The 23,252-nt window shown below is 40.3% G+C and overlaps 1 protein-coding gene across 1 annotated transcript in view; it reads left to right on the top strand.

The window, feature by feature from the left end:
* LOC108424797 (alpha-1,6-mannosylglycoprotein 6-beta-N-acetylglucosaminyltransferase B-like) overlaps positions 1-23,252 on the top strand; it is a 239,736-nt gene that overhangs the window by 63,067 nt on the left and 153,417 nt on the right. Inside the window, exon 3 of the mRNA XM_017693034.2 lies at positions 19,277-19,421. Within this exon, the coding sequence (XP_017548523.1) occupies positions 19,277-19,421 (145 nt within the window). The remainder of the gene's footprint in view (positions 1-19,276; positions 19,422-23,252) is intronic.

Here is a 23,252-nt window from a genome sequence, read left to right as displayed (position 1 = left end):
ATTATTATGTAATATTAAACTCAACGTGAGCATCTGAAAGCTTTGACTTGCTCTAAAGTGAAGCAGAAACTGAAATGTTGAATATTGGTGCTGCAATATGAGCTACTTATGCTGCCTTTTAATATTTGTTTGGAAAACTGACATCTGTACGCTCTTTAAAATGATGGTCCTTCAAAGGTTCTTAAGTGAAGAAAATGATTCTGTATAGAACCATTAACAATCAAAGAACCCTTTGCATAGTTAAATGGTCTTTGCATGGTGGAATGGCTCTTCGGATTGATGGATAATGTGTTGTAAATGGTTCTATGTAGCACGTTTTTGGAAATGGCTCTATAGTGCACCAAAAAAGGTTCTTCTTTTGCTCCAGACTTGACCTTGTAACTGATTGCGGTGGTTTTTAAAATGGGTCACGTGAGAATAAGTGGGTCACGTGGAGCCGTGTGCATATTTTTTAATGAGAGCAGAAGCATTTTAGATCAGAAGGGAAGCTGTTTGGTTCTGTACTGCACCACGTAACTTTAGCAGAACCCTTTTAGTGCTGTATAGAGCCCTTTTCAAAAGGTCTTATATATAACCAGCTCCCTGGAATCTGAAGATCCCTTTCACGATGCAAAGAACCCTTTAATGATATATATGGTTCTTATAGTTCTATTTAGAAACATGTTTTACTAAAGCCCTTGAATAACCATTTTTTTGTGTGTACATAAACTTGGGGCTAATTTCTCCATATCAGTGGTGTTTGAACTTGTGTGAGAAGACTGAAAAATAAGGTTCCTCAAGGGTTTTTTTAGTAAAGATAATGGTTCTATATAGAACCATGAACACTCATTAAAGACTTTGCATGCTTAAATGGTTTTTTGCATGGTGAAATTGTTCTTTAGGTTGATGGATAATGACTTATAAAGGTTCTATATATCATCAAAAAGCTTTCTGCTATTGTATACAAGCTTCACATTGTAACAACAGAGGAACTCTTTTGGCGCTATATAGAACTGTTTTCAATAGGGTTCTATAGAACCATGGACAATATATTCTCCATAAATCTTAAGAACTATTTCATCATGCAAAGAACTATTTTAGCGTTTGAGTGTTCATGGTCCTATATAGAACCATTCTTTTTTGTTACAGACCTGACATTGTAATCTGCAATCTGCAGCCTAGGGTTCTCCTTTAGCAGCTGTAGCCAGTCAGCAGCCTGTCCATGTTGTCCACTCTTTCTTTCACACACACACACACACACACACACACACACACACACACACACACACACACACACACACACACACACACACACACACACACACAAACATTCATAATTCAGTTTTGAATATATATATATATATATATGAAAAGTCCATTTTCATTCCACCACAGAATGGACACATAAAAAGAGGCTGAAATGACTTCAAGTTCAAATGACTGTAACTGTGTCATTTGAAATGCCTGAAGACCTGAACCAAATTCATTACCTACCTGTTCTGGGACACTAATAATGACTCCTCATTACAGTTCCTGTGTTGAGGCTCATAGTATTGAACTGTCTGCTCAATCGACACTCTGTTTAAATCATGCTAAAGACCATCTCCCCAGAGAGTGCTAATTCTTGTAATTGGTAATCACTAATGTGGATAATGACCATCTGAAGCTCCCAGTCTTGACTGACTGTTAATCCTCCTCAGTCCCCTGTGATGTTTCTGCCTTGAAGCACCTCTTTTTACAAAGGCTTCTGACCCGTAGCTCATTGAACCAAGCGAGGTAATTGTGTGGAAAGTGTGGATGAAAAACCTGCGTTGTTCCTCTGTCTGTGTCATGTTTGTGTAGGCAGAATATCTTATTATGATATTCATTTAATGAAAAATCCTTTACAGTTTTTGCCATGGTTTTGACAATTTTGTCAATTTTACCTTTACTACTCTGACATAACCAGCCTAGAGGCAAGTAATGTAGAGGCACATGCAGTTTCATGCAAAAGTTTGGACATAAATGACATATTTAGTTGATTTTCTAAGTGAAAAAAATGAGCAAATCTTCTTCAAAGAACATAAATATGGAATTTTTCTTCATTAACATAAAATAGGCCATAATTTATGCCCAGGTCACATTTTATGTTTTATTATGTTATGTTAAATTCATAATAAAGAGCGAGCGGAAGATGTCATGTTCTGAGACACATAAGCTGGACGATTATAAATGCATATGCTTCTGGATGTATTCTATTCCAATTGAGCTATTAATTGCATTATTAACGGATTATTAGGACGCATGTCAACGTAGCTAATGCGCTGAAGTGTGTTTCACTTAGAAAATCAACAAAACATGGAGCACACAAAGCTGAAGATTGAAGTGGTGTAAAAGGAGCTTTTTACCAATGTCTCTCCAACCATCGACAAACAGCATGGCATGTCTGTGTGTGTGTTTGTGTGTATTAACACTCTGTAGGAACCGGAATGTCTATTGCAGGATCAAAAGAGTGGGGAGTTATATACTTTTTACAGTGCTTTATATTAAGGCTGTCAAACAATGAAAATAATTTACAATTTAATGATTAATCACATTTATCTTATTTGCTTAAGTGAAACAAGTTTCATCTGAATGCATTTATTCCTTTCAATACTACAGCAATATTATTTTCACAGAATCTGAACATGAATCTCATGTGATTTCCACTGATTGAAGACCATTTCCAAGTTCCAGCACTGATGTCCAGTGAGAGCAACAGTGGCTGCATGTTCCAACCAATGAGTGTAGACATGTGACTTGTGCTTTACATTTCAGTGAACCTGAATTTGGGATTTGAAAAAAAAGCAGTGCTGATTACTTCTTCATTGGTTTTACTGAATTTTTACCAGAAAACTTTGTGTGTTCCATGCCGTCATGTTGGGCCATGTACTGTAACTTACGTGGTATTTAGGGCTGTTTCTGAATTACTTTTCTGCTTAAAGATATGATATTACACTGAAACCACTTAGACATTACAGAGTACTTTGGAGCTTGTACCTCACACCTACCTAGTTAATACCATGATGCAAAATACAGGGGGTTCTATGGGTCCAGGAACCCTTAATTAACCTATTTTCTCCCGTGAATGTCTCAAAACTGGGCTGCCCACTGCTCTGGGCAAGTGTGCTCACTGCCCCCTAGTGTGTGTATGTATGTATGTGTGTGTGTGTGTGTGTGTGTGTGTGTGTGTGTGTGTTTCACTGCACGGATGTGTTAAATGCAGAGGTCTAATTTCACAGTGTGCAAGCACAGTGACAAATTCAAATTTAACAAGTCAGGTCAAGTTTCAAAGTCATGGATAGACACTAAGTCGGGCTTCTGTTTTTTTCTGGTTTAGATGGAGCACAGTAGCATTTATATACACTTGTTCAGAAGCATGTGGGAACCCTATAAAGATGGAAATACAAACAATTTGCGTTTGTGTGTGTGTGTGTGTGTGGAGGGGGAGGGGCGTGATCCCAAAAACATGCTTTAATGTACAAGTCTGCTGTGTTTCTCGTATCACTGAGCTAATAGCTTGACTGGTTTTGACACGGCCTCTGAGTGAATTCCTCCCCGCATCCATACACAGCCGCTCCACTGCATTATTTACTTTCACACCTAGTGAAATATGGATTTAACTAGCAAACAAGAAAGCACGTCTTGTGTGCAGCTGCTGTTTTGCCAGATCCCTCTGAGCCAGGTAGGCATTTATTTTGCCTTATATAATCCTGTTTTTCCGCAGCCAGAATAGAAATATTGTTTAATGCAAAAGTTTCGCCGCATGGTGGGGTGTAAAATAGTTCAGAGGCAGTTCTGGGTTAGACAGGTGGCCTGTGAACGAGGCTTTGTGTCAGGCTTAAGCTGGGGTTACACTACACAACTTTTACCCCGAGTTTAGTCCTGATTCTCAGTCTGGCCGAGTCTGGCTCTAGTCTTGAAGCGAGACTAAGATTTTTGGCCTCCTGATGGCGTTTCAGACCAGTTTAACATGTTAAAATTTTTCTACCTGATTCTGAGTGTAATCTAATGTAAACTGATCAACGACTCTGAACGGACTCCTCCAGCAACCTGTGAAAACTGAAAGCGGGAAAGAAGAAAATGTAGAAGGTAGACAAAGTAAAAGGAGCGTGGAGCGAAGCTTTTTAATGAGCTGAGTTAAAGGCATGAGCACAATCAAGTTTATGAATGTTTAAAGCTCTAAAAAATACCACACTGATCACAGTTTTAAATTCATGAGCCTCACTTAAACATGTTTACCTGCTGCTTCTGCACTGTGTCAGCACAAACGGCAGAGAAAACAGCAGCAGGCAGCTCTGCCCTTGTCTATTTGCATCTCCTAGTAAAGGGAGAAGACAAAAGTTTGTGCGAGTGCAGTTCTGTTCAGCTCAGCAACAGCTGAAATGTTAAGTAGTGTGTGAGCCCTAATCATTTAGTGTAGTGAAATCTACAAAAGCCAATGTGATCGTGTGAGAAGCCCAGTCTTTATAATCTGTTAAGACTTATGTTATGTAGTGAACCCAAGGCTTTAGGTGTGTGACACCCGTCAGCACATGCGAGTGTGTGATTCAGTAAAGTTGGAGGGGCAATGCGCCGTCAATACACAAAGTTTGAACAAAGCCACGGCTGTGAAACTTCACAGAACAGTCTGAAAATAGCCCTAATAGTGGAAGTGCATTTAACTGTTAAAAAACAGTAAGGATTGTGAGCATGCACAGTCTCTATAGCAACCAGACAAACTGCTGTTTTCTGCATGCACATATGTCCTTGCTGGCTTTTCCCCCCATTCAGCCATAGCCTGGCATACTTGTCTTTTACAGCAGGCACAAATATTGGTATGGTTTGAGGTTTAGCTAGTTTACTTTTGTAGTTTATATATATATATATATATATATATATATATATATATATAAACCCAAACATTTGAATAGATTCAGAACATAATTTATAAGGCCACATAACAAGATTACTAATACTACTACTACTAATAATAATCATAACAACAATGACAACACTAATAATAATAATTGTTACTTATATAGCACTTTTCATGCTGGTGGCAGCTCAAAGTGATTTACATACAGAAAATAAAGTTAAACAGTAATACAGTAAATTATAAATATTAATTTAGAATAATAAGGAAATGACACAGGTCAAATTAGAAGATAAACACCACAAGACACAGACTAACTGGCCACTTTATTAGGTATTAGGTGCTAGTAAAAGGTTGGACCCCCTTTTGCCTTCAGAACTGCCTTAATTCTTCGTAGCTTACTTTCAACAAGGTGTTGGAAATGTTCCTCAGAGATTCTGGTTGGTTAGTTGAGTTACTGTTGCCTTTCTATCATCTGGAACCAGTCTGCCCATTCTCATCTGACCTCTCACATCAACAAGGCATTTTCGTCCACACAACTGACCGCTCACTGGACTTTTTCAGACTGTTCTCTGTAAACCCTAGAGATGGTTGTGCGTGAAAATCCCAGTAGATCAGCAGTTTCTGAAATACTCAGACCAGCCCGTCTGGCTCCAACAACCACGCCACGTTCAAAGTCACTTAAATCCCCTTTCTTCCCCGTTCTGATGCTCGGTCTGCACTTCAAGTTGTCTTGACCACCTCTACATGCCTAAATGCATTGAGTTGTGGCCACGTGATTGGCTGATTAGCTATTTGTGTTAACAAGTAACTGAACTGGCCGGTGAGTATAGAGTTTTAATTAAATGCTAAGTTTAAGAGATTTGTTTTTAGATGCTTCTTAAAAGTGAGCAATGAGCTTGATCGTTTAATAAAAGGTGGAATTGAGGCAGAATAACTGAACGAGTCTCTTCACGTTTTCTGTGTTTTACAGAAGGCCAACATATTATAAACAGACAGACACTTTGTGGTGGAAGTGGTGCTTTAAGGTCATTTAGAGCCTTAAAATAGAAGCAGACCTTTAAAATCTATTCTGAACAATTCAGGCAGCCAGTGCAGTGTTTTGTTTTTGTGCTGATGCATTTTGTATGAGTTGTAGTGGATGTACTGTTATGAGTCGTAGTGGAAGTCCAGTAAGAAGACAATTACAGTGATCAACTCTGCTTGTAACAAAGGCCTGAGCATGCAAGAACTAAAATGATGCTGTTAATTAGAGTGAAGGTGTACAGCGTGCTGACCGGAGAAAGCAGACTAACTGCCAAAGCTAAACCTGAACTGGACATAGGTTCATATAGATTTGAACTAAATAAAGATGGGGAGTTGTGGTATTTCCAGTCATGAAAAGCAAGTAAACATGTAAAATGCACTTTGTGCACTTCACCCAGACATCAGTCTGCTACACAGAGCACAAAGCGATGAACTGTGAAAAACAGAGTCAGTGAAGGTAGAGGTGATCTCAGAGAGGTGGAGAGCAGCACAGAGAAGAGAAGATAATTTATACTGATGTGCCATTCATCTCTCTCTCTCTCTCTCTCTCTCTCTCTCTGTGTCTCTCTCTCTCTCTCTCTCTCTCTCTCTCTCACTCTCTCTCTCTCTCTCTCTCTCTCAAACATACACAGACTTTTCTCTCTCTCTCTACATTGCTGTCCTCTTCTCTCATAGCTTTCTGTAGGTTGACAGTGAAAGGTTATAGACGGCGAATGACAGAGAAAAGAAAACAATGCAAATGGATGATAATGCTCTCTCTCTCTCTCTCTACATATATATATATATATATATATATATATATATACATACACACACACTTAGCCACTTGCGAAGGTAAATGTATATGTATGTATGTATATGTGTGTGTATATATCTATTTTTCAAAATCTATAGGCATTAATATGGAGTTGGTCCCCCTGGGTAGCTTTCTATGAGTTTTCAGAGTGGGTCTACAGGAATTTCTGCCCATTTATCCAAAAAAGTGGATTTGTGAGGTCAGGCACTTATGTTGGATGAGAGCACTGGCTCACAATCTCTGTCTAGTTCATCCCAAAGGAGTTTGATGGGGTTGAGGTCAGAGCTCTGTGCGGGCCAGTCAAGTTCTTCCACACCAAACTTACCCATTCATGCCTTTGTGGACCACTGAGGCTCTATGTGCACTGAGGCTCAGTCATGCTGGAACAGAAAAGGTTCTTTCCCAAACTGTTCACACAACATTGGACACAAACAGTTATCCAAGATGTCCTGCTCTGCTGAAGCATTAAATTTCCTTTCACTGGAACTAAGAGGTCTAGGCCAATCCCTGAAAAACAAACCTCCACCAAATTTTACAGTTGGTACAGTGCAGTCACGCAGGTAATGTTCTACTGGCATTCAGCAAACCCATTTCCACTGCTCCAGAGTTCAGTGGTGTCATGCTTTATAAAACTCCCCCCAACACTTGGCATTGTACATTTTGATTTTAAACATTTTGTGTGGTTGCTTGGAGGTGGAAACCCATTTCATGAAGTTCCTGATGCACAGTTCTTTGGCTGCTGTTGCTTCCAAAAGCAATTTGGAATACACAACTCAAAAACTTCACTCTGTAAGTTTGAGTGGTCTACCGTTTCATGGCTAAGCTATTGTTGCTATTAGGTGCTTCCATCTCATATTAATAGCACTTACAGGTGTCTGGGGCAGATCTAGCAGGACTGAAATTTCACAGACTGAGTGTCATCCTACGACATGTTTAAAGTCAGTGAGTTTATAAGTATGACCAATTTTACTGCCAGTATATATGTCGCTGCTATTGGAACAAAATCGTATCTGCATTTTTGGCATTTATCAGTTCTTGACATTATTTGAAAATTCATGTTTCCCTTTACATTGTGTGTAAGTTTTATAATGAACCAATGGACCAAAAGAAAGGCCAAAAATCTTTTTCTTCTAAGCCGCTTTTCCGTCGCGGTGGGGTTCATCGGGCGGAAGGCAGGATACACCCTGGACAGGTCGTCTGTCCATCACAGCGCAGACAGACAGACAGACACATTCACTCACACCAAGGGGCAATTTAGCATGTCCAATTTGTCTGACTGCACATCTTTGCGCTGTGGGAGGAAACCAGAGTACCTGGCATAAACCCATGTAGACATGGGGAGAACATGCAAACTCCACACAGAGAGGACCCTGGTCGCCCGCCAGGGAAGTGAACCCAGGTCCTTCTTGCTGTGAGGCAACAGCGCTACCCATCGCACCACCAAGAAGGCCAAAAATGACTTGGACAAAAATCTGGTTCCATTGACTTACATTAAAAGTAAAGAAAATGTTTTCTTGCCCATTATCATTTTGGAGATATGAGGTTTTGTTCTGTTTGTCCTGTTTTGTTTTGTTTGTTCTGATAACAGCGATTTATACACCAATCAGGCCTAACATCATGACCACCTCCTTGTTTCTACACTCATTGTCCATTTTATCAGCTCCACTTACTCTATAGGAGCACTTTGTAGTTCTAGTTACAGACTGTAGTCCAGTGACACTGAGGTGTTTAGAAATTCCAGCAGCACTGCTGTGTCTGATCCACTCATACCAGCGCAACACACACTAACACACCACCACCATGTCATTGTTACTGCAGTGCTGAGAATGATCCACCACCCAAATAGTACCTGCTCTGTGAGGGTCCATGGGTGTCCTGACCCCTGAAGACCAGGGTAAAAGGGGGCTAATGAAGTATCAGAGAAACAGATGGACTACAGTCTGTAACTGTAGAACTACAAAGTGACCCTATAGAGTAAGAGGAGCTGATAAAATGGACAACTCACTCAAGTAAAGCAGGCTGAAGATTCTCCATGAGGGGGAGCCGTTAGTACTCAAACAGCTGTTGGGGTTTCACTAGTTACATCAGTAACACTGTCCTTGTTTTGCATATATATTTAATTTCAAAAACCAGTCCTGGTGGCTTCTTGCTCTGCACATTGGTGCTTCATATGCTCCAATCTTAAGAAGCACCGAAAGCTTGAGTGGTAGTAGTGCTCCCTTCTGTTTAATGTCTAACCCTGCTGTGATTTCTCGTTGTTAATGGGCTTGGTTGAAAAAAGTAGAATGCCAACTCTAATAAGCACCAAAGTGCCAATCTAAAATGCACTTCTGAAAGATATTGATATTCCTTGATATTGCTACAGTCTTTGTAGCAGAGTTATCAAGGGTGATAGAAAGGCAAAGTGCATCCTTTGAAATTTCGATTAAACAGCATGTGAATGTGATATTAATGTGTTAGCACTGGACAGTTAGATTTTAAACACAGCACTTGTGTTTGGTTTGATTATTAATATGTTGATATGAACCCACAGCAAACTAGATCTACATTTTTATATCTTCAAGGTAAAATTTTAGTTAATTTTAGGGCTTCGGACTGAATCTATAAAGTTCACAGAATTTGGGGAAATAGTAGGTCATCATTACTCTGCACTGTTTGAACTGAAACCACTTGCTTTTCCACGCTGCTGAGCGCTCGGCAGTTTGTTTCCAATGTGTCACAAAAATGTGTCACTCTGCATTAATAAGGTGTAAGTGGTGCTTAGCTGATTCTACGCTTGAACTCAATTCAATTATATGTGTAATGCATCTTGGGATATGACTGCATGAAATGTACAGTTTTTCCGGCTCACTTCCTCAAGTGAAATTCAGGGATTTAACCTCTTTCAGTACTACCCTCTAGTGGCCATTCTGCTGGTGGAATGGAAATTGGCTCTGATATTTTTAATTAATATAATCAATATACACGTTTTTTCCAATAACGTTGCCGTCAGATTAGTTAGAGCACTGTTGTCTCTCTGTGAAACCTTGCGAGTCTCCGTTGAGCTGCTAGTAAGCAACGAGGAGTGAAAGGGTAGAAGTGTGATATCATATTATCATATTTACAAAAATAGATTCCTGTGATTCCTGTCATTATTTTTGTGTTCTGAACCACATACTAGCACAGTAAATAGTATGCAAAACAGTGCACACACCATTAGTAGTGCATTCATTAGTGTAGTAGGTGAAATACAGAAGTGTGGCATTAGATCAGCCAGTGAGATGTGAACAGCAGCTCCAATGGCTGATTAACTTCACTGTGCTGCACGTGAACTGTTCAGCTACAGGTAGACATCTCCAAGTGAAAGTTTGAGGTATTTGTCGATTAAGGATCATTGATTGAGAGAAACTGATGCATTTATTGAGGTTAACTGACGTTAGCTTCATATTCGCCAACTTTTGACATTCATGACATCATGACATCACGCAGATGTGCAGGTTATATGATAAAATATGATCAGATCCAGTCCAATCTAGCTGATCTTCTCAAAGCATTTTCTGGAGACACGTCTGAAACACCTACATGTCTTTAGTGGTCATTCTGGTCTATTTTGCTCAGTTTTTACCCACCTTCAGGAGTCGAGAGTCCATTACAGCTCCATACGAACATGACGACATGGTCTTTTTATTGACATAATCGAATACTGTGAATTTGTGATTGATTGGTTTGTCCATCCAATGGCCTCTTTTCTGTCAGTGTAGGAGGTTCTTGGGTCCACTGTGTGACAAAAACCATTAGACGATCGGGCAAGATTTAGACATCTGGTTTGCAGGACTATGAGACAAGTGGGCCAGGTTTACAAGGAAGATTAAGAGGAGATGTCCAGGAGATGCAACAACGATGAGCATTTAAAAAAAGTGTAGTGGACGACTGTTTACATCAAGCAGATTAGCACTGTTGGGTCAAAACCACAGAAGAAAAAGAAGAAAGAAATAAACTTTCTTTGCTTGGAATGGGAGTTAAAGGAATGCATTTTTATTCCCCAAGAAGTTTGGAGCCAATTTTATTAGTCCAGTTTCAAAAAACAAGCAAACAAACAAAAAAACCAACAAGACAGTAATACAGTAATATATACAACTAACCAGCTTTTCACCTTCACTCCGCAGCTGTGCTGGTGTTAGCGCTGTCTCTATTAGCGTAGCACCTGAAAACAAGCCAGCTACAGTAACTGCAAGACCACTAATCTCCTTCTATCACTTCACAATCCATAAACAACCCACGAGCTGTGTGGTCCCTTTTCAGACCTGACTCTCTGAGTTCTCCACAATCAGCCTGGTGTGCAAATGAGCGTGTTTCTACAGAGCATATGCGTGTCAGGAAGTGTGCGCATCTTCATCAGCGTCTGGAGATCAATCTGCAGCACTTGTAATGCATGCAGATGCTGAACCGTAGTTAAAAGCGAGCAGCTGTGAGTTTTCTGTGATTAGGCTTCACCGAATCTGCAAATGTGAAAGGCTGAGCTGCTTCCCAGGCTGGTGACCATGGCTGGGTTCATGCTGTGCTTGCCCTGATTTCACAGCATGGAGGGTAAACATGAATTAGTCAGCATGTTTAGCCTGGCTGCATTGGCCAAGATTACACACTGCTTCTAGAGCATTGCTGCGTCGCAGTTTTCAGTGATATACAATGCATTTTTCCCTTTAGACCAAGACATTCGACTAATAGGAAGATCTTTGCAGGAGATCTAAGGATTTTGCTATATTTAAAATAAATTGTGTAAAAGGTTCCATTTCCATGTATGAATTAATAACCCTGGGTTAAGTTGGGGTGATTGCTGTATATTTGGGTCAATTACAATTGCAATTATAAAGTATTTACATGAGTCACACATGCCATATGTTGTTATGTTCATTAGGTGCTGGGCTACTCAAATATCGCTGCTGTCGGGACAAAATATCGTATCTCCAGAATGGTAATTTTACAGGAGAAGGAAAAAACCTACTTTACTTTTAATGTAAGTCAAAGGAACCAGATTTTTATCCAAGTCATTTTGGTCAATTTCTTTTCATCTGTTCACCATGAAATTTACAGACAATGTAAACTGCAACATGCATTTTCAAATTTTGTCAAAAACTGAAAAATGGAGATACAAAGTTTTGTTCGGACAACAGCGATATGCTGTTATTTGACATGTTAATGCTAATAGATATTTGATATATTTATGACTATTTTGGCTAATTTTTGATAAAATATTTACTAAGCGCCTGCAAAATTTTGTACACTTTTTCTAATAGAGATCTTTAAAACAAGTGGAATTGTAGATACATTGTCTTTTCAGGCGTTGTTAGCCTGGAGTGTCCGTGAGCTGAAAGTGCAAGAGTTTTGATTTCGTTCTATTGGTCATAATTGAGTAAAATTAAACAGTTAGCATTAGGCGGCCAAGTATTCTGTGGAGAGACAAATGATGCTTCTCTATCTGCTTCCAATGCTTTTGTCTTTATAAAGTAGTCTTGTGGTTTCTGACACTATGGTAGAAAGCAGCTATACAGTGTCAGAAATCACATCAGCCAGTCTATTCAGTCAACTTCTCCGTCTTGATTGTTCTCAGTCTTGCTTTCTTTTTCTCTTCTTTCCCTACTTAACACCCCCCCTCCACCCCCTCTCTTTCTCTCTCTGATAAGTCTCTGGTTCTAATCCTCTCCTCTCTGAGCTATAATTGAGTTGGTTTTAGAGCTGATGATGCTGACAGCTCCTGTGATTTGCTCACATGTCGAGCTGAGCCAGAAACCTGCTGCAACACTGCTGTCATCCACACTGCATATCAGCTACAGCACACACACACATACGGACAGTGAGTGTCACTAAGCCAAATATAAATTTGTACACACTTTGGAAAGATGAGTAACCATGCTCTAATGGAGTAGGCTTAGTCATCATCACTACTGACTGTCATTAGTGCCTCTCGTTCATTCATTCATTCATTCATTCATTCATTCATTCATTCATTCATTCATTCAGTTGTCTAGTAAAGCCTGAAATAATCACTTAAAAGGTTGGGAGTTTGCTTTAAAAGTAGGTCTCGGTCAATGTTCAGGTCTCAAATGATGTCAAAATCAACATTACACTCATAAAGAAGCGATAACAATAGTAAAAAAGTTCACTCACATCATTGGAAGATGCATTCTTTCTTTCAATTATCTTTCAATCATCAGATTCATCTACTTGGGGAAGGGGTCTGAAGCACAACCCACATTACAAAATGTTCTTCCACACAATGCATGCAGTAACATTTCCACCAGAGAGGTCTTCAAATCCCCAACACTTACAGAGTGTAGCTTTTCTTCCATTTTTACTACTTTTACCACTATTATTGTCATTTTTCTATTCTATTTATAAGTAGTTATTCTAGCATTAATTACATTTGTTTTACCTAGTTTTTCTCTTAATTTAGTCATGGCCAATTCTGGCTACTAGCTATGTCTCTTAATATCACATGATGCCACCAAGCTGGGAGGGTGAAGACTAGTGCTAGTTTCTTCCCAGGTGCAAAGCGCCACCATATTCTTTCAAAGTTCCATTATCGCAACATCGCTGGACAGCTGGTATGTGCTTGGAGGAGAACACTAACTGCTAGTTCTATCAAAACAGCTAATTGATGCCTGCATTGGCCAATGGCACACAGCGAAATTACACCTTCACAATTTTACTGTCTAGTTTTAGTGCATGGTGACTTATTTGCCAAATATAAGCTGAAAATATACACTGAAAAAACCCAACACACAGTGATGTTAATCCAAAGTACTGCTCTTATGGGGCATCAAAAACTTTTTGACTGATAATGGTGTCCCCTTGTGGGGAAAATTCAGACTGCAAAATATGAGTTACAAGCCAGTTCCGTGAGTTGCTTCCAATCTAACAATAAAGCTTTTTCAAGTTTTCCAAAGTGTTGCATCTGCAAAATTTTATTTAGTTCATGCATATTACAGGGAATAAAGCCCAAACCCTGCTGCGCAAAGCACACAGGAGTCTTTGCTATGCTCAGAATGTTGGAAGTTAATTTCTGTTGTTATTTTGCTGCAGTTAAATAATCTTGAATTCTGGGGTCACAGCAGCCACCTCATCACCTCTCATTCCCTGCCCTGGTCTTCTGATATCCACTGCATGTTAAGCTGGCCACAGCTGTGGGAATTTTGTCAGTTGCATTCTGATCCAGCAGGAGGTTCTATCAGCCTGATTGCCAGCTCTGCTCTGCATACTGTGAGTCTTTTAGGGCAGAGTTTCTCAACCTATGGGCCATGAACTGCCAGTGGGCTGTGAAGCACCCTCAACTTAAAGGGTGGCAGTAGTTTGTAGTGGGCCAGTAAAGTCATAAAAGCTTGGGTCAAAAGATTAATTTAATAATTAAAAAATCTATAACCTAAACTTTTACATTATGACCAACATAAATATTCATAAAGACGTACAAATAAAAACGTCACAGTAGTGGACTAATTTAATGTCATCAGTCTGAGAAGCAACCACAGGCATGCAGTGCAGACAGACAACCAGACATGGAGAAGTTTCTTAGAGCCCTTTATTGGTGTGAACTTTCTATAAGTTCACTCTGTTTTGACTTGTGTGAACACTCCACCCGTATTTGGGTCTGCACCAAACAGCTGAACCCTGTTCAGTTCACCGCTGATGGAAATGCGCTCTGTGATCAAATGAGGGGAACAACAGAGCCGGCTTTCCTGCCTTCTAGAGGCCCGGCGGTGCTGTACAATCAGCATAGCGACTGTTTCAACAATTAACTCCTTACAGACTCTCAGCTCAAGCTGTTGTTAAAAACAATAGACAAGCCATAAAATAATACAGAAGAGTTGCATTTGATTTCAGTTTATGCATCGCAGAGCGTATATTTGGTCAAGCATCAGTGACCTGAGTGGTTCAACGTAAATTGCTAAAGCAATAACAAAGAAGCAGTTATCAGTAAGCTTTATCACTATTGTAGATCGTGACAACCCTAAACAAAAAGCCTGGTGAATGGAGTGTGGTTTATTCCAAATGAATCACAAAAACCTTCAAAACTAGAGACGTTTCTGGACCAAACAGTTACTCTTTTGGGAAATCTGTGGAATATTTTCAGGAAAAACATGATGGACGGCAGCACCCTATATATAACAGGCTTGCAAATTTTGCAAACCTATGGACCACCAGAATAATTCTTAGGGCTTCTGTGACAGTATTTCAGAAAAACAAAAAAGTTGTATTTAAAAATAGTTGATTTCCATTTTCCTGTGGGCCACGATGCTTAGTTATACTTGTGTAAGTGTAAAAATACACAGGTGGGCCATTCTGTATTGACAAATTGGAGTCTATTCCACTTGTTCCCACTTTTTCGTTGTTTTGATGTAAAAAAAATAAAATAAACGACTACATTTTATCAATTTCAGCTTCTCTTCTGCTCACAGTCACTAATGCGGCATGGATTGAAAGTTTGGAATCAGCACTTTCGATTCATTTTCTCTGCTTATTTTAGTGAGAAAAGAGTGAAAAATAATTCACATAATATTTCAGCATGCTTTTATTAGCACTAAAGATAGCTGTGATGTCTAATTATTAACTCTAAATATGTAAGAGATGGTAAAAAGGCAGTGTGAAAGAATTAAACTCCAAAACCAATGGACTATATATTACTGGACCTGGCTTTATTTGCCTTGTTCTGCTCGTCTTTTGTTGCGGAATCACCTCCACGTGGTTATAATGTTGGTGTTGGATGAAGGTTAGGACTGATATGATTCAGTGTGAGATGATAAAGGCGTGACGGAGCACTGCTATTGAGCTGCAGGCTGAGAGTAATAGGGGTTAAAACAAAGGTGTCTGTGAACGCTGTAGTGTGTGATAAGAGCTCTGTGTGTAATCCTATTCATGTGTAATCTAGTGCCTCATTTCAGCTCTCAGGTTAACCATCTAATTACACTGACTCGGTACAGAGAGATGCCCTTCAGGTGCCCCGGGACACAATAAACACACTGTTACTGTGAAGGAACATCTCGCTCTCTCATATTCATCTCATATGCTCTCTCTCTCTCTTCTTCTCTCTGTGTACGTTCTCTCTCTTTACTTTCCAGTCTCTGTTTCTTTCTTTCTCTCTCTCTCTCTCTCTCTCTCTCTCTCTCTCTCTCTCTCTCTCTCTCTCTCTGTCTCTCTCTCTCTGTCTGTCTGTCTGTCTGTCTCCCTCTCTCTGTCTCTCTCTCTACTTTTATTCTCTTTCTCTCATGCTCTTTTTCTTTATCTTTTGGGTCTCTTTTTTATACTCTCTTTCAAAGTCTCTCTCTCTCTCTCTCTCTCTCTCTCTCTCTAGCTCTCTCAAACAAACTCTTTCTTCTTTTGGTTGTCTTTTTTCTTTTTGTTTTCTCTGCTTCTCTGTATAGTTTTCTCTCTTTCTTTCTTTTCTTCTCTCTGCCTCCTGCTCTCTGTCTATCTGTCCTGCCCTGTGCTCCCCCATTGCCTTTTTATTTTTGTTCTCTCCTTTTGCTCTCTCTTCCATCTCCCTCCTTATTTTTCTCTCTCTCTTAATCCCTCTTTTTCTTTCTCTGTCTATTTAGGTCTCTCTCTCTCCCTCTCTCTCTCTCTCTCTCTCTCTCTCTCTGTCTAATAGTGCAGGTGATTCTAATATCATCTCCCTGCTTGTTTGTACAGTCCTGTAATAGTTGTGGTCTAACTGATGGAGTGCAATGTCAACATCACATGTTTTCTCTCTCTCTCATAATCTGGGCTGTGATGTACTCTATTAAATATGAAAGGTCAGAGCTGTGTTCTTACACCTGCCTGTCTATGAGTTATGAATAGGCACAAAGATGCATTTAGTATTTGTACCACTGTAAAACTAATTCTGCACAAGATTGGTGTTTCTAGTAAAGTGGACACTGAGAAAAATCATAAGGTGTTTCCTATAAAGTGGACAGTGAGGGGAATCGCAAGGTGTTTCCTATAAAGCGGACAGGGAGGGAAATCGCAAGGTGTTTCCTATAAAGTGGACAGGGAGGGAAATCGCAAGGTGTTTCCTATAAAGTGGACAGTGAGGGGAATCGCAAGGTGTTTCCTATAAAGTGGACAGTGTGGGGAATCACAAGCTGTTTCCTATAAAGCGGACAGGGAGGGAAATCGCAAGGTGTTTCCTATAAAGTGGACAGGGAGGGAAATCGCAAGGTGTTTCCTATAAAGTGGACAGTGAGGGGAATCGCAAGGTGTTTCCTATAAAGTGGACAGTGAGGGGAATCGCAAGCTGTTTCCTATAAAGCGGACAGGGAGGGAAATCGCAAGGTGTTTCCTATAAAGTGGACAGGGAGGGAAATCGCAAGGTGTTTCCTATAAAGCGGACAGGGAGGGAAATCGCAAGGTGTTTCCTATAAAGTGGACAGGGAGGGAAATCGCAAGGTGTTTCCTATAAAGTGGACAGTGAGGGGAATCGCAAGGTGTTTCCTATAAAGTGGACAGTGTGGGGAATCACAAGGTGTTTCCTATAAAGTGGACAGTGAGGGGAATCGCAAGCTGTTTCCTATAAAGCGGACAGGGAGGGAAATCGCAAGGTGTTTCCTATAAAGTGGACAGGGAGGGAAATCGCAAGGTGTTTCCTATAAAGTGGACAGTGAGGGGAATCGCAAGGTGTTTCCTATAAAGTGGACAGTGTGGGGAATCGCAAGGTGTTTCCTATAAAGTGGACAGTGAGGGGAATCGCAAGGTATTTCCTATAAAGTGGACAGTGTGGGGAATCACAAGGTATTTCCTATAAAGTGGACAGTGAGGGGAATCGCAAGGTGTTTCCTATAAAGTGGACAGTGTGGGGAATCGCAAGGTGTTTCCTATAAAGTGGACAGTGAGGGGAATCGCAAGGTGTTTCCTATAAATTGGACAGTGTGGGGAATCGCAAGGTGTTTCCTATAAAGTGGACAGTGTGGGGAATCGCAAGGTGTTTCCTATAAAGTGGACAGTGAGGGGAATTGCAAGGTGTTTCCTATAAAGTGGACAGTGTGGGGAATCACAAGGTATTTCCTATAAAGTGGACAGTGAGGGGAATCACAAGGTATTTCCTATAAAGTGGACAGTGTGGAGAATCACAAGCTGTTTCCTATAAAGTGGACAGTGTGGGGAATCGCAAGGTGTTTCCTATAAAGTGGACAGTGTGGGGAATCACAAGCTGTTTCCTATAAAGTGGACAGTGAGGGGAATCACAAGGTATTTCCTATAAAGTGGACAGTGTGGGGAATCGCAAGGTGTTTCCTATAAAGTGGACAGTGAGGGGAATCGCAAGGTGTTTCCTATAAAGTGGACAGTGTGGGGAATCACAAGGTGTTTCCTATAAAGTGGACAGTGTGGGGAATCGCAAGGTGTTTCCTATAAAGTGGACAGTGTGGGGAATCGCAAGGTGTTTCCTATAAAGTGGACAGTGTGGGGAATCGCAAGCTGTTTCCTATAAAGTGGACAGTGTGGGGAATCGCAAGGTGTTTCCTATAAAGTGGACAGTGAGGGGAATCGCAAGGTGTTTCCTATAAATTGGACAGTGTGGGGAATCGCAAGGTGTTTCCTATAAAGTGGACAGTGTGGGGAATCGCAAGGTGTTTCCTATAAAGTGGACAGTGAGGGGAATTGCAAGGTGTTTCCTATAAAGTGGACAGTGTGGGGAATCACAAGGTATTTCCTATAAAGTGGACAGTGAGGGGAATCACAAGGTATTTCCTATAAAGTGGACAGTGTGGAGAATCACAAGCTGTTTCCTATAAAGTGGACAGTGAGGGGAATCACAAGGTGTTTCCTATAAAGTGGACAGTGTGGGGAATCGCAAGGTGTTTCCTATAAAGTGGACAGTGAGGGGAATCACAAGGTGTTTCCTATAAAGTGGACAGTGTGGGGAATCGCAAGGTGTTTCCTATAAAGTGGCCAGTGTGGGGAATCGCAAGGTGTTTCCTATAAAGTGGACAGTGAGGGGAATCACAAGGTGTTTCCTATAAAGTGGACAGTGAGGGGAATCGCAAGGTGTTTCCTATAAAGTGGCCAGTGTGGGGAATCGCAAGGTGTTTCCTATAAAGTGGACAGTGTGGGGAATCACAAGGTGTTTCCTATAAAGTGGACAGTGTGGGGAATCGCAAGGTGTTTCCTATAAAGTGGACAGTGAGGGGAATCGCAAGGTGTTTCCTATAAAGTGGACAGTGAGGGGAATCACAAGGTGTTTCCTATAAAGTGGACAGTGTGGGGAATCGCAAGGTGTTTCCTATAAAGTGGACAGTGAGGGGAATCACAAGGTGTTTCCTATAAAGTGGACAGTGTGGGGAATCGCAAGGTGTTTCCTATAAAGTGGACAGTGAGGGGAATCGCAAGGTGTTTCCTATAAAGTGGACAGTGAGGGGAATCACAAGGTGTTTCCTATAAAGTGGACAGTGTGGGGAATTGCAAGGTGTTTCCTATAAAGTGGACAGGGAGGGGAATCGCAAGGTATTTCCTATAAAGTGGACAGTGAGGGGAATCACAAGGTATTTCCTATAAAGCGGACAGGGAGCGGAATCGCAAGGTATTTCCTATAAAGCGGACAGGGAGCGGAATCGCAATGTAGGCATTTTTAATGAACACTGTTTTTGTGTGTTTAGTGCTGGGAGGTGTGGAGTCCAGAGGAGTTCTGAGGAAGATCAGTGATATGCTGGAGGTCATTATGAAGAGGATGGATAGTCTGTCTAAGCTGGAGCACGTCAACGACTCACGCCGCCTGGAGGAGCTCAGCTCGGCCATTAACAGGTACAGCGCTGCTCTAGTGCTAATTCTGGATCAGTCAGCTCTGGTCATGACTTGTAGTGGAATGTTAAAGCAACAGTCTGTCTAAAAATAACATTTTCATTGTTTCTCCTTCAAATTTAGTCAACCAGACAAAACTTTGTTGGTGGATTGGAAGTTTAAATATTAACACATGTACAGACAACATTATGGTTTCAGAATGGCAGGGGCCAGGCATGGTATCATAATGGGACACAGCTGGGGACCAACTTGTCAAACTTTTATTGCTAGATTGCAGCAAACAAGGGTATGTCCTCCGTAAAACGTGCCCCCTAAGTAGTCCGTGCCATTTTAATGTCTGGATGAAGATCGATATCACCAGCAAAACAAGCTATTAAGCTTAATCAGGGTTGTCTGGGGGATCTTTCAGATGTGCTAGCTTGTGTTGAATCCATTTGTTAAGAGCAGGTTTGTTTTCTGAAAGACAGTGTTGATGAGCTGCCACTGTCCCTACTTTCAACTCTGCCATCATGAATTATTTGATTGGTTCAGAAATTGTGCATTCAGTTTCTTTTCAAACTGCTTATTACTAGAAAGACCTCAGATATTTACAATGATTATGTTATGATCTGTTTAAACCAATAGTTAAATATGTCTCAGTATGTGCTAATATACTGGAAAAGGCTTTTCTCGCATCTCCAGCAGGAAACTTTTCCTCAAACGTAAAACAATGTCTTGTGAAATGTCTCTCAATGTTCGGCCAAGTCAGTTTCTCATTCTTCAGCTTCTTCTTTGAATTTTCCCATTCCACCTTAAACGGTGCATGAGGTGCCAGAATATAACTGCTGTGCCGCTTATGGTAGGAAGGGGAAAATTTGAACAAAAAGCTGATGGGTTTTGATCTCACTTCAAACCAGTTTTGTAGCATGATTTATATTAATTCCAGGTAGTTGCCATGGTGTAACTACAAGGTTGCTGTGGTATTCTACCTTGTTATTAGGTTGCTAGGTGGCTGCTAAGGTAATGTTAAGCCATTGCTATTGTATCTCAGGTGGTTGCTAAGGTGTTGCAAGGCCATTGCTATTGTATCTCAGGTGGTGGCTATGGTGTTGCTAGGCCATTGCTATTGTATCTCAGGTGGTTGCTAAGGTGTTGCTAGGCCATTGCTATTGCATCTCATTTGGTGGCTATGGTGTTGCTTGGCCATTGCTATTGTATCTCAGGTGGTTGCTAAGGTGTTGCTAGGCCATTGCTGTTGTATCTCAGGTGGTGGCTATGGTGTTGCTAGGCCATTGCTATTGTATCTCATTTGGTGGCTATGGTGTTGCTTGGCCATTGCTATTGTATCTCATTTGGTGGCTATGGTGTTGCTAGGCCATTGCTATTGTATCTCAGGTGGTTGCTATGGTGTTGCTAGGCCATTGCTGTTGTATCTCAGGTGGTTGCTAAGGTGTTGCTAGGCCATTTCTATTTTATCTCAGGTAGTTGCTAAGGTGTTACTAGGCCATTGCTGTTGTATCTCAGGTGGTTGCTAAGGTGTTGCTAGGCCATTTCTATTTTATCTCAGGTAGTTGCTAAGGTGTTACTAGGCCATTGTTTCCAAGCCACATTAAAGAATAAAGAATTAATTAAAGAATTATTGCTTTCTTCAAAAATGATTAATAGCAAAACGGAAAGTGGAGGCTAAGTGCCAAAATCAGGAGTTCCTTTGCCTGAGGTGTTTTGTGCGTTTAAAATAGACACAATGGATTCATAAAGCAGCTGGAAATGGACAGTTTCCCACAATGAATAAATAATGTATACCAAAAATGTTTTATGTAGCAAATAGGCCGAGTGTTATTTTGGCTAAAATATTTATAGGCTAATGTAGATCATTTTTGAAGCAGATTTATGGGTTTGTATTACACGGTGGATGTTTGGGGTCAGCTGTTTAGTTTGGACCTTTATTCTGACGCTTCGTCAGTCTAAACGAGTTCTGAACAGCACTTGTTTTGTGCAGAAGAGGCCACTCGCTCTCCTCCGCGCTGATTGATGGAGGGCTGCTGATTGACAGTGTTGGCCCTGACTTCAGTTCAGCACTGCCTGAAGTAATCAGAGCAGGCATTGAGACGCGAGAGAAAGAAAAGAGCTTGTTTGTGACATTTGCATGAATTAGAATTTGTTAGTCTTTGTGTTCTTTTCGCATTTTCTGAATAATTTTGTTCATCACTGTTACTTTTCGAAGTCATTAAAAAAATCAGCGAGTATGCTTCTTGATCATCAAAGCTCCTTGCTTGGCGTGAACGGCAGGACCAGGTTCAATCTCAAAACATTGTGAATTTTGCAACGGTTTCCAAAATGGTGTGTTCAGGGTTCTTGGTTCATATCAACAGCACCATGTGTCCATTTTGGTTTTGAGTTTATCACTTTAACTTTCACGCTGGGTAAAGTGTAATTTACTGGTTTAATTGGTTTCCATGTGTGGCTGGTGTTGGAACACTGCTGTTCATTCAGGTTAATATTTTCATTTTAATATTTGATTAGCTATTACATTTCTGATTACAAAACAGATATTTCTGGTCCTAAAATCTGACTGGCTGAGCCAATACCTTTCACTCTCTTGCTGCTTGCATGGACCACCAGGTATATTGACTAAGTAAGAACTTAGTTTTTGTTTAAACTGAGAGGCTGATCACTTATGTTGTTGACTAGAGCTAGGCTGGTTTAGCTAACAGGCTAAAATATAGCAAACAGCCTAAAAACTCCATAATTAATATCACAGGCTTGAACTAAAGTAATTACCGTATGATTAACTGTAAAATGGCAGTTTAAAGTCAAATTAATTACATGCTTCAAAGTTCATGTTTCAGTTAGAAGCAGCGTCAACCCCAGGCTGAATCCCAAACGACTCCATACTCCCTAAATAGCATGCTAGCCATGAGAGTTTCTAGCTCTCCAGCCAAACAGTGCATCATTTATTGAGTATGGATGTGTCCCAAATGACTATTTCGTAGCTGTATTTTGCACTGTTGGGATGCAGGATCCAGTATTTAAATTCCTACATAGTGCACTATGCAAAGTTTTCTTGTGTCAAGCTACAACAGCAGAACCTCTTTTGGTCCTATATTTAACCATATACAACACATTTTCTATCAGTCTGAAGAACATTTCACTGTTTATCATGCAAAGGGTTCTTTAAGTGTTCATAGTTCTATATATATATATATATAGTAAAATGTCTTTATTAAGGAACCCTCGAAGAGCCATTTTTTAAGTGTGATCTTTTAGGGTATATTTACACCATTTGTACATGGATGAATGAAAATGAACCTGCACAGCACCTTCATTTATGATCGTTCAAGATTTGTTTGGTCAAGGATGGAATGATATTGAAGACATGGACATGGACACTTGGTTAGTGTTGATTTCAGACCATTCTGATATTTTTACTTGGGCAACTCTAGTGTTTTTGTTTCATAATAAAGATGATGTTGGGTTATTTTATCCACCTTAAATAGTCCTACACTTGCATTTTGGTACATGTGGGTCTTATTTGGAAAATTCAAATGAGAAGTAGGCAAATAACCAGCTTAAACCTTGATATAATGGCTATGCACTTAAAAGCAAAGCTTGATTTATTTTGGGCGTTCATTGAATGACCCCAAATGTAACTCTACTATTATGTACCTGTAAAGGGTATCATAGCAAAATTAAAGTAAATGTGTACTCCGTGAAACTAAAAGGCCAGGCAGGACAGCCGTGTTCACCAACACAGGCCGACTCATTCATCTCTGAGCATTTTACATTTACTGTAGAAGCACATGCCCTTAATAACAGACATATTTTTCATGGCTGAGCCAATGTTCCACTTTTCTA

This window comes from Pygocentrus nattereri, chromosome 30 (genome assembly GCF_015220715.1).
Source record: "Pygocentrus nattereri isolate fPygNat1 chromosome 30, fPygNat1.pri, whole genome shotgun sequence".
In the NCBI taxonomy this organism is placed as follows: domain Eukaryota; kingdom Metazoa; phylum Chordata; class Actinopteri; order Characiformes; family Serrasalmidae; genus Pygocentrus; species Pygocentrus nattereri.
The sequence above is the reverse complement of the archived record's forward strand: the minus strand, read 5'-3'. Positions and strand labels throughout refer to the sequence as shown.